Source organism: Pseudozyma hubeiensis, assembly GCF_000403515.1.
Source record: "Pseudozyma hubeiensis SY62 DNA, scaffold: PHS69, whole genome shotgun sequence".
Classification (NCBI taxonomy): Eukaryota; Fungi; Basidiomycota; class Ustilaginomycetes; order Ustilaginales; family Ustilaginaceae; genus Pseudozyma; species Pseudozyma hubeiensis.
The window spans coordinates 264985-276096 of NW_012133851.1; the positions used below are offsets into that span (position 1 = coordinate 264985).

Here is an 11112-nt window from a genome sequence, read left to right on the forward strand (position 1 = left end):
AATGACCTGTTCGGAGCAGGTGCACCCTATCACCTATCGAGTTGGGGCTGGTCTCTGTGAGCTTCGTTCATGCAAGCGATAGTGCGGCTGCAAAGCAAATGGGAAGCTCAGAATTCTTCGCTACCCGGGTGGGGAGGGCGAGCGGACTGGCTGCAGCAGGGCCCCCAACTGCCGTCTGAAGTTTACCACTCCGCCTCCTGCCGCACTTGCCGTGTTCGACGTCGGAAGACTGCGTTCCGTATTCGCCGCTCGAAATATGCGTGGACATCCGTCGGCCACAGCCACCGCCGGCCGTCGACGCCTTCCTCCTTTATCATTGGCCAAGTCATGAGTTTGCCGATGCTCAACACAAATTCGACCAATCACCGACCGACATATTTACCCCGCAGCCCTCGAGATAAGGCGAAAGTTTCAAGCATGTGGGATCTCGCGCCAGCATTCTATGCATTGAAATTCATTCGTGCTGAATCCTCCTCTCACCTCAGGCACAAACGATGCTCCGTTGGTCAGACGTAGGAGTTAAGGGAAAACTTTGATCCTTGCATCTGCGAAATGTCCCAGTCCAAGCATCTCAATGGAAGATCAGGTCCTAGAACCGCAAATCTGTTCGTGTTCATTTCTGGCTGTTCGACAAGACAAGTTTTCCGATTTGAGGAGGAATGGGAAAGCTCGAAGGTGCCGTCAACGTCGACTCGTTGAGGAAGTCTCGGTGCGATAAGGAAAAGATACTTTTATGAGCAAGGAGTCTCAAAGCGTTTGCCATAGAACGGTTGGGCTCAACTCATGAAAGAAAGCTTGGGGTGTTGGCATGCAACCAGTGTGTTCGACGAACGAAGCAGACATCTTTGCAAGGCAAGGCTTCCTGCCCTGATGCCAGCGCCTCGAGTGAGAGGGTTCGTAACCCGAAATTTCGGTCGTGAAGTCCCAAAATCTCACTCAAAACACAATATGGCGGCGTTTGAATTGTGCCGGCGGTCTAGACGGCCGCTCCTCGCCGCTTCTACGCCACGCTTTTCCAGACGGCGGTTCATGCAACATCGGCACAACACTCAACCAATCAGATCATGCGCTTTATCTTGACCTGCCTTTGTGCGCTTGTCGTATCTTTCAACGACGTTGAAGGCGTTGCCACAGCTTTAGTTTCGTATCAGAGATGGCCATGATCCAATGAATCGCATCACGAGACCAGCGCGTTCCTGAGATTCACGCCGTCAAAGGCGACACCGACACCGCTCCTTTGGGCAGATGCTTTGCTGGGCACGCTATCGGTACGGAGCATTGTCTTCCGCAAATTTTCAATGAGGCCATAAAATCCAAGCCGACCTCGAAATTCTATAGCACAGACGAAAAATGAAGTCGCAATTTGATCGTTCTGGTCGTGATCACCAGGTAGCGCGTGCCTCATTGACAAGCCAGTCTTGCAGGAAAGATATATCCAGGCGATCAGATCATCAGATTCGGAAACCTTGCCCTTGCCCCTCATCAGAGGTCTTTCGGCATGGCAACTCTTGTCTTTTCACTCGATTTGACGAACTAAAGCTTCGCCCTGCCCGAGTTGTTCTCACGTCGATCTTCTTAGCAAGACGGGAGTACACAGCAGCTTCTGGCCGTAAGCTCTGCGAGCCGATGATGACCGTGCCTGATCAGCAATCCTGTAGACAGCCTTTGAAGTAGCACAAGCTAGCAAGAAGCAAAGTCGCGTACAGTGTTGCCTCTTCGAAAGAACAGCAGCAAGAAGTTCCTCGAGTTCTCGTCTTTACGACTTGTGGCACACGGTGATAGCCATCGCGAAGGTGTGCTTGTGGTGTGCATTGATAGGAAGGGCGGCAATGTGATCGGGAGATCTCTGCGAAAGGATCGGGATATCTATCGATCTTGCCACCGATCAGGTAATAAAAAATTCATCGGGAGATCATCTTACTTTCACATGCGTTACAGGCAGCCGCAAAGTGACACGTCTCGACTTTTTGTTGGCGCTACACTGTATCACTTTGCCCAAACGTAAGAGGCGGCTGGCGGATAGACGTGTTCACAAGGTAGCGAGCTTCCGCACAAAAAGAAAAGATGCGTTGGCCTGCACGGTTCGCTTCAGGCGTCACGAGTGAAATCCGTCATGGTCTGCATCGGACTTTTAGCAGAATGATTCAGCACGCATCTTCGAGTCTGAGCGAGAGTGAGGTGAGGCGTACGGTGCAAACATGTGATGAATCTGTGCAGCTCGGCGACCTCTCACACCGAGGAGGTATGTTTCCGATACCAGCAAAAGAGAGATCGCGGGCTCGCATATGCGCAAAGGCCATTCGGTGACGACAAGATAGTTTCTCGGAGAATTCGTACGGACCAAGGTGAGGGATCCACGGAAGTAAGTGGCGGCGATATCTGCCGCAAAGTATCCGAAGAAAATCTTGCAATGCGGGGAAGCGGTTGTCAACGCCAAACAAAGAAGGTACGAAACGATTCAGAGTGGGGGCAAAAACGAATAGAGTCACCAGCGGATGAACGACTTCGGGGTGGAATTTCATACACTGTGTGCGGCGTCGTTTCACGGACCCGTGAAGTGATGAGGAGCCGTAGCTGCCAAGGCGCGCGCTGCACACTCAGCTCCTTTTCACAAGAATAATTACATGGCGCAGTGCGACGTCGTGCGGCTGAAGTGGGTGCGGCTGAAGTGCGTGTTGCGGGTTGGCTTCGAGAAGTTTCATCCAGGGTCCACCAACATTTGCGGCTGCCGAGACGGTACAGATTCTTAGAGCTGATTTTTCGCTCGATTACGATGGGTTTCACGCGGCAAGAGTGAAGCGACGAATTTTTCACGCAGCTGGTAGGTATGTGTCACACTCTGCAGTATTGGGCTGAGTCGTTGGCGTTGTCGACCCCGCAGTCGCTATGTTTCAACTTTGCAGCCGCACAGGAGCCGCTCGCAGCAAAGAGCATGTATGGTTGCTGTCAGTAGCTAGAGCAGATACATGTATATAACTTCATGCTCCTCTCGTTACTTCATTCTTTCCCGCCGCCACCTCTTGTTACCCTTCATCACATCGAATTACCGCAACTCCTGCACCTTGTCTGTACGAGATGACGGCATCCGCCTCTTCAAAGCCCACGTCGGCGCCCGCTGCCGCCACCAAAAAGCAGCAACGAACACCGCAGCCGATCCGTCCATCGCAGGGCCCACTCAAGTCAACATGGCACACACCAGAGAACAAGTCATCCTGGGGTCTGTACCACTGGCTCATTCACCTTATCGGTGTGGATCCCATCCCGCAGAATTCGACTGCGCCTATGCACGAGAAGGACGACCCGGTCCCCGTGTGGAACAATGCACAGCTTCACCTGTGGATCGCTATGCGTGTCGTCCCAGCGCTCGCAATCCAGTACGCCTACACACTGTGGGCCGGACGAAACTTTCACCCTATCGCCAACATCTTCTACTGGGGTATCTTCGTCAGTCTCTTTGGCTCCAATCTGCTGAACGTGCTCCGCTCGACCGCCTCCAAGGTCGGCTACCTGCAACCTCAAGCCTCGCGTGACGGAATTCCGGACGTCAAGGTGACGGAGGTGCTCAACTCTTTGCTCATGACTGCCTTCTTCCGACCGGCAGCCGCTACGCTGGTGATCTACAACCGTGACACACCCATGACGCTTTCGCCGTGGCTGCCTCTGATGGTGCCCGCCTTCTCGTTGGCGGTTGATTTCTGGTTCTACTGGTACCACCGCATCATGCACGAGTCGGACGCACTCTGGAAGTTCCACCGCACCCACCACACCGCCAAGCACCCCACGCCCATCCTCACGCTTTATGCCGACATGGAGCAGGAGTGGTTCGACGTTGTCTTCATTCCGCTCCTTGCCTACTTCACTCTGCGACCTTTGGTCGAGATGAGCTACTTTGACTGGATGGTCTGCTGGACCCATGTCATGTTCATCGAGCTCATCGGTCACTCGGGTCTGCGCATCTCCGGAACCTCGCCCGCCTTCGATCTGATCCCGATGAAGAGGTTCGACGTCGACCTCGTGATCGAGGATCACGACAACCACCACTCGCGCGGCTGGAAGAAGTCTGGCAACTACGGAAAGCAGACTCGCGTTTGGGACCGCCTCTTCGGTACCGTTTTGCCTCGTGTCGAGACACCTGACCATCTTATCGACCATTCCGACAAGGTCTGCCTGCCTCAGTTCTAATAGAGATGTGTTTCGCATCCTGTCGCTTAATCTGATCATGTAATTATACCACTGCATTGTTAATTGTTGTCAAATTAGACGATCTTGATAGAGATGTGTGTGACAAGGGGTATCTTTGAATGGCGATGGGTAGTCGAGACATCTAATGATTGTCCGTCTTCTTTTCTTTCTTGTCTCTTTTCTCTTTCCCTTCGGCCCTATCTTTCTTGTCTTTCTTAGCTTTCTTGTCCTTCTTGACTATCTTCTTCGTTTTGATATCAGCATCCGCATCCTTATCCCTTTTCCGCTTCTTGCTCGAGGAGGCTGTCTCTATTGCTTCCGGTGAGACAGCAGTGTCCGCCTTGCTCTTCTTTCCTTTCTTTTCTTTCTTTTCTTCCTTTTCTTTCTTCTCCTTCTTCTCCCTAGGAACCTCTCTTATGCTTTCCTTCTTTGACAAGGACAAAGATGAAGTCTCGGCATCGTCTGATGTGTCTTTCTTCCTCTGCTTGCGGAGAGCTTTCCTTGCCAACTTTCGCGCGAGTTTCTCGGCGTCGACTTCGCGGTCCTTGGACTTGGACTTCGCTTTCGATTCAGGTTTCGATGAGGAAGCCGGTGATAATGCTGAAGGTGTAACGTCAAGCGCAGAGTTGACCTCAGCATCGGCAGCTGCGACCACCTTTGCACCTTTAACCTTGGCAGAAGCAGAGCTCGAAGTCTTTGGTGGATCAACTGGCTCAATTGCGGGTACGATCGGTTTGCCGCGAACAAAGTTGCTCATGAGCGTCTTTCTCGCATGTTCACGTTTGGCCAAGGAAGACAGCGACATGGTGGTCGAGCCTGCGGACCTTTCGCCCATGTTCCATGTTGTTCTGCTAGGGGATGCCTTGGATTTGTCGAGCGTTGGAGTCGAAGCCCCAGACGAAGCAGGGGATGGACCGATAGAGAGACTTTTCGCGCCTGCTGTGAATATGCTGTTCCACCAATCATCGGCGCGGTCTCGATCCTTTCCGATTCCGGAGAGAGTCTTCTTCTGTGTAATGGCGAGGGGCTTCTTGAGACCTTTGCCCGCTTTGCCATCGAGTGGTACTCCAACGCCTTCCCATCCTTGAGACACAAGGAAGTTCGTTGTGTTGAGCGGCATCGTGGCAATCCGCAGCGGCGCGAAAGGATGCGGAGGAGACGGTGCGTGGTAGTGAGAATAGAGTAGGACGAGAAGGATGGTGGCAGGCACCAAGCAGGAAAGCCGAGCTGAAACCCAAAAATTTCAACTTGAGAGAAAAATCAGGGGAGGGTTCTGTCCGAATTCCGAGAACATGCAAGTCCAGGTTGTGGAGTAATTCTTCCGCCTGCTCGTGCACTAGGGAAGTTGAGGTCGTCGGAGACCAACACTTGATTGTTGTGTGTCGGGTCGCTTCCGAATGCATTTCTGTCAGCAGCAGACGCTCTTCTTCTATTACGTTTATACCGATTAGGCAGCTCAAATCGCCTCAGCGGATTGCCTCGCTACTAGTGCAAAGCGAGCTCTGCATCAGCAGACACGGCAAATCCGATGCACTTAGCGACGCCTTGGTTCCAATCTGCTATCGGTACAGCGGGACGCTAAGGTAGCTGCGGACCATCATGACCGTGCCGATGCGGTCAGGTCGTCGACTATGGCTGCCATGGCTCATCCTCGCGATATCCATGATACTGGTCACATACTCGGTCGACTCGTTCATGCGACTTCCGCAGCAACTCGGCATATCGCAACAATGTCGCATGTCTAGGATGTGGCCAGCCTACATCGACCACACCGCGAATCTCGAACCCTTCTCGCCCTCTGGCTTGTGGCGCAAATACCGCCTCTACCTCTATCGCGAACGTCACTTTGAGCCTATGGACCTTCCTACTGGCAGCCCGGCGCTCTTCGTGCCCGGAAACTCGGGATCGTACGGTCAGGTACGAAGCGTAGCATCGAGCGCCTCCCGCCAGTTCTACAAGGAGAATGGCTCGGGAGCGCGCAGGGACGAATGGAAGGACGCCCCTCCCGGTGTCGCACACACGGACTGGTACACCATCGACTTCAACGAAGACTTTTCTGCCTTTAGCGGCTCGACCTTGATTGAGCAGGCCACTTTCATCAACGAGATCGTTGCCTATCTTTCTGATCGATACGCCGCCGCTGCTACACGCAGCTATGCTGCAGGAGAGCGCAACACGACCGTGCCCATCTTGGCCCACAGCATGGGTGGCATTGCCGCTCGTCTCACGGCACACTTGCCCAATCATCCAGTCGGCAAGATCGACACCATCGTCACACTGAGCACACCCCATGCCTATCCACCAGTTCCATTCGATCGCAGCGTCGAGTATGTTTATTCGCTCATCAACTCGCCGATCGTACCTTCAAAGGAGGCTCAGCACGGGCCGCCATTGTTGGTTTCCATTGCAGGTGGATTGCTCGACACACAGCTCCCCTCCGATCCTTCGTCCCTCTCGCTGGCTCGCATCGGCGAGTCCGTACCTGCGTCTCGTATTTCCACGTACACGGGTTCCTTGCCATCGCTATGGTCCTCGGTTGACCACGTCGCCGTCATGTGGTGCGATCAGCTCCGCGAAAAGATTGCGCGCGGGTTTCTCCTCGACATGATGGCCTTTGGGCGCGTATCAGACGAGCGCAATGCGGGCGGGATAAGCGGTCGTTCGAGTGTGCTGCGTCGGCGACGTGAACTATGGAGGCGTGCGCTGAGTATCTTTGGCGTGACAGATGCGGGCAATGGTGACATCGGACCTCTCGAGCTCTTACCTTCGCAAGAATCCATCTTTGACGAGGATCGCGAGACATTCGTCGTCGAGAACGAAACACCGAGCTTCCAACGACCGACAGTTGGTTCGGACTCAGCCCTTTCTACCGACCAGCAAAACCTCATCTTCCACATACCGGCCGACTTGAGCCAGGATGGCAGCGATCTGCACGCTTTCGAGCTCATCACCAACCTATGCGTCGGATGGAACCCTTCTTCGGGGATGGGAGCCCCCATTCCGCAGCCGATCGAACTGGTCGTCCAAACCTGTACCAGCGTTCCGGACTCACACAATCCCATCGGCGGTCAGACCGTCACATGCCAGCTCATCATGCCATGGCAGTGGGAGCTCATCCCGCCAAGCTTTTTGCCCCGTACGGACATTCTCATGCAAGAGTCTTCGGGACACACAGACCCAAATTTCCCCGAGAACAAGCCCTTCCCCAGCGCCGATGAGATCTACCACGTTCCCGGATATGGCTTCCAGCGTTTGCGTCTCGACGCCGACTACCTCAAGCGACAGCGAGTCGACTGGATCCGCGTCGAGCGCAAGACTGCCTCGGGCATCTTTGTCCATCAGCGCGGTCTCAAGAGCTTTGCGCGCGGCGGATGGATGCGCCAGGCTGCCGGTCGAGTGGAGCGGCACGGCAGCGCGTTGCTTCTCACCAATCTTCCGGACTCGGATATACACCAGCACCATCAGGATGCAGGCTTCGCCACCACAGGCGCAATCCCCATCGCCTCCGAATGGAGTCTTAAAGGAATCGGCTCATCATTGCTCGCCCGACGTATTGAAGTCGTACCGAGTCAATGTCTTGTCGGAAATCTAGCCCTGTACACTCTGCTCAGCAACGACGAGAGCCTTCACTCCACGGATCCTTCTTTCTCGCCTTTCATGCACATCTCGGATCGTGCCACAGGTGATTCCCGCTGGTATCCACAGCTTGCCTCACCCGAGCTCATCCGAAAGATCCGCAACCGGACTTATAAGAACGAGCCAGTCACCTTCCCTCTTTCGCTTCATGGAAATGCGCCGTTCATACCTCCAGCGAGGGACAGCCTGGACGAAGTCAGGGTACAGATCTGGACCGATCAAGCGCTCCTGCGTCCGGTGCCAGGCAAGACTCTTGCGTGCAGCTCGCCCATCGACTCGATTCGCTTGTCTGTCGACTGGAAGGCTTCTGCCGGGCTTGTCCTACTTCGCTACCGATTTTTCTTGGCGGCATGGCCTCTGGGTTTATTGGCCTTTTGTCTCGGTCTGTCATGGCTCAAATGGGCTGCAGACCCCGAGCTCATATTCCCGTCTCCTTTGTCCTCGATCACACAGCCAGCGTTCCGCACCCCCATCGTCGGGAACATATGCGATCCTCTCCTCGGCCTCTTGTCTTGCACCACTGTGGCGCTTGTGCTGATCGACAGCGTGCGGCTCATGCTGTACAGAGCAATGCCGAGCGCACAAGCTCAAGGGCCGTCGTCGTCTTTGCTTGGCATGGTCTTGGGACTGAACGAACACTCGTCCTCGGCAGGATTGGTGCCCTGCTTCTTGCTGGTTTCATACGCAGCTCTGCTCATCATTGCCGCAACGATTCAGTGGTCCTTTTCACTTGCAGCAGCCATCATCACAAGGTTTGGGCTGGCTCGCAAGTTTGACTGGATCGGAGCAGCAACCTCAAGCTCGGACCCGCTACGATGGAATCGTCAATCCATTGCGGGGCTGGCGACGCTGCTGCTGTCCGTGGTGCTGTTCGTACCTCATCAATTCGTCTTCCTCATCATGTTCCTCTTGCAGCTTCTCAACACGCTTCGCGCACTGCTTGAGCTACAATCACAACGAGGGGTCGCACAATCGCACGAGTCACGCTATCGTCAACACCTCAGCGTGTTCGTCATCCTTCTCTTTTTGCTCCCTCAGAAGGCAAGCTTCCTGGTCACATGGGTGCGAAATCTAGCTTCGGTGGGCATCAAGACGCCCAAAACAATGGCCGCATGGATGGACCACAATCTCGTAGATGTCGCTCCCATCGTCGTTCTTATTTGGCTCATGGCAGGCGGGCGCATGCTCGAGCCACCTCGGACTGCTCTGGAAGGCAAGGCGATCGCGTTCGGCTTTGGCGTTGTAGGTTGGTATGCGCTGGTATGGGGCATCCGGTACACCTATCGCACCTACGATGCGTTCAATGCACTTTGCGTGCTGCTTGCAGTCTGCCACTGGCGATCAAGGCGAGCTGGCAGTCGCAGTCCCTACAATCGCGATCAACCTGCGCGCCATGGCAACAAGCAATCTGACGAGACTGTGGGAATGCTGGACGACAGCGACCACATGGATGCCGTATCGAAGCACTCCATGACTTCACGAGCGGAAGAATACGAGCTGCATTCTGCATCGCGCTCAGAGCAGCTGCCGATTCACCATCTTGCCTTGCCAGCCTCAATAGCCTCACAGCAGGATGGCCCGCCAACTGCAACATCCAACGCTTCCAATGGCGCTGCCTTTGAAACGACGCCTGAGCCTCGATCTGCAAGCGACAAACTGGATCAGCTGATAGCACAGTATCTGGAAGTACTCGACCGTTATCAAAAAGCTCGGGCTTCCTCTACCAATCTTTTCAGCAGTGGCTACCTCAAGCTCAGTCGTGCCAAGATGGAGTACGGTCCATCCCGACTCAGCAGCAACTCGTACGACTCGCGTCTGCTTGCCGAACTGAATGCTACTGTGGCTGAAAAGCCATCTACAACTGATGCAGCAAGAACCAAGAACATATTTGTCGCAAGATCGCAGCCGGACTACTCACACCTGGAGGAGGACAAAGGAGTTCTGGTCAATGACACGGACGAGAGCAAAGCTGGGAAGGAGGATATCGCGGCCGCAGGGTTGAGGAGAAGAGTTCGCCCTGGAGTGGAGTCAAGCGAGCCAGAAGAGAAACCGTCCGGCTTGCCGAGCACCTCGCCAAGCAACCTCGCGAAAAGAGCGGCGGGGAACCACGCGGTTCCTGCGGTAGGTAAAATCGGCAGAGAAACAATGGCGGACATAAATTCCAAGAAGAACGACGACCAAGGTCTTGGCATCGTCAGCAACGCAGATCACGACAAGGCACAAATTCAAGATGAGACGGTCGGTAAGAGCAGGGCTCAAAGGGCGAAACCGGACGCTCTGTTGCAGTTCGGCGGTCTGCCCTCCACTTCACTCCGAGGTGCACAGGCTGATCTTCGAAAGGCTCTCGACGAAGTTCTTGGGGTCATGCCTGACTCTACCGGGAGTGACAGTGGTGATGGCTTGGTGCAGCTGACACTGCATTTGGAAACGTTGGCGACAGCGATCTCCGAGATGAAGCGGTCTCAAACGTGAAATCCGCAAATTAGAACTAGTAATCCACGAGCTGAGGATTGTGGCAGCTGCATTAGCGTGGGCAGTTTGTTTGCATCTGTACGGTTGCATCGCGTCCACGCGAGGGATTCTGTGTTTGGGACGGACATGGGGTCGAGCAAGATGCAGTTCTGACGCACGAAGCTGCATAGCATCGAGATTTCTGCCTCCGTGTGCGGCCGGCCACTAAACTCTGAAATTCACCGGTCTCGTCTCTGTAGAGTGCCGACGATTACTTCGAGCCGGCCAACGACTTCAAGAGTATGCGCACGACTGACGCAAGAGGGTTTTGACTGCTACCGAGCTCGGTCCGGTGCTCCGACATTGAAACAAGGAGAACGTCTGGACTATGGCAATGGCAAAGGAAGAAAGAATCCGTGGGGATGCCGTACGCTAAGCGAGGCTCGCGGCTACGCAAGCGAGTTTGGCGATGCAAATTGACCGATGGCAGTAAATTCGAGGCTGCATTTGCCGATCGGTCACTTGACCCCCGCACACAAAGTCTCCGAATACCCGGACATTACCCCGCTCTGTCCAAACTCCGAGCCTGGCTGGATACGCATGAGCAGAAGATCTGCTCTATAGGAACACGAGGAGGAGATGTGCCTGCTAGCCTGGGTGCCCAAATTTCGTGGACTGAGATCTGCCGTGCAAGAAAACCTTCTTCCAAAATCGTGTCCGCCGTAGCGAGCTTCGAGTCAGTGCCCCTCAATTGTCATCTTGGATACGCCTTGGAGGGTTTTCAGAATCTATATAACGAGGATGCCATGAGAACCAGTTCACTGCTTCGATAACGAAATTGTC

General features: G+C 54.4%; 4 protein-coding genes across 4 annotated transcripts; 3 read left to right on the top strand and 1 right to left on the bottom strand.

Annotated features, from left to right (window-relative positions):
• Positions 1-3075: 3075 nt before the first annotated feature.
• PHSY_007324 (C-5 sterol desaturase) lies at positions 3076-4182 on the top strand (the record flags this gene model as incomplete). The annotated part of the gene is made up of 1 exon (XM_012337918.1): positions 3076-4182. One exon carries the CDS (start codon positions 3076-3078, stop codon positions 4180-4182), a length of 1107 nt encoding a protein of 368 aa, XP_012193308.1.
• Positions 4183-4324: 142 nt separating this feature from the next.
• Positions 4325-5302, bottom strand: PHSY_007325 (hypothetical protein; the record flags this gene model as incomplete). The annotated part of the gene is made up of 1 exon (XM_012337919.1): positions 4325-5302. One exon carries the CDS (start codon positions 5300-5302, stop codon positions 4325-4327), a length of 978 nt encoding a protein of 325 aa, XP_012193309.1.
• Positions 5303-5781: 479 nt separating this feature from the next.
• PHSY_007326 (hypothetical protein) lies at positions 5782-10290 on the top strand (the record flags this gene model as incomplete). The annotated part of the gene is made up of 1 exon (XM_012337920.1): positions 5782-10290. The coding sequence occupies one exon, from the start codon at positions 5782-5784 to the stop codon at positions 10288-10290; it is 4509 nt and encodes a 1502-aa protein (XP_012193310.1).
• Positions 10291-10691: 401 nt separating this feature from the next.
• On the top strand, positions 10692-11102 carry PHSY_007327 (hypothetical protein; the record flags this gene model as incomplete). Its single annotated transcript, XM_012337921.1, has 1 exon — positions 10692-11102. The coding sequence occupies one exon, from the start codon at positions 10692-10694 to the stop codon at positions 11100-11102; it is 411 nt and encodes a 136-aa protein (XP_012193311.1).
• Positions 11103-11112: the final 10 nt, after the last annotated feature.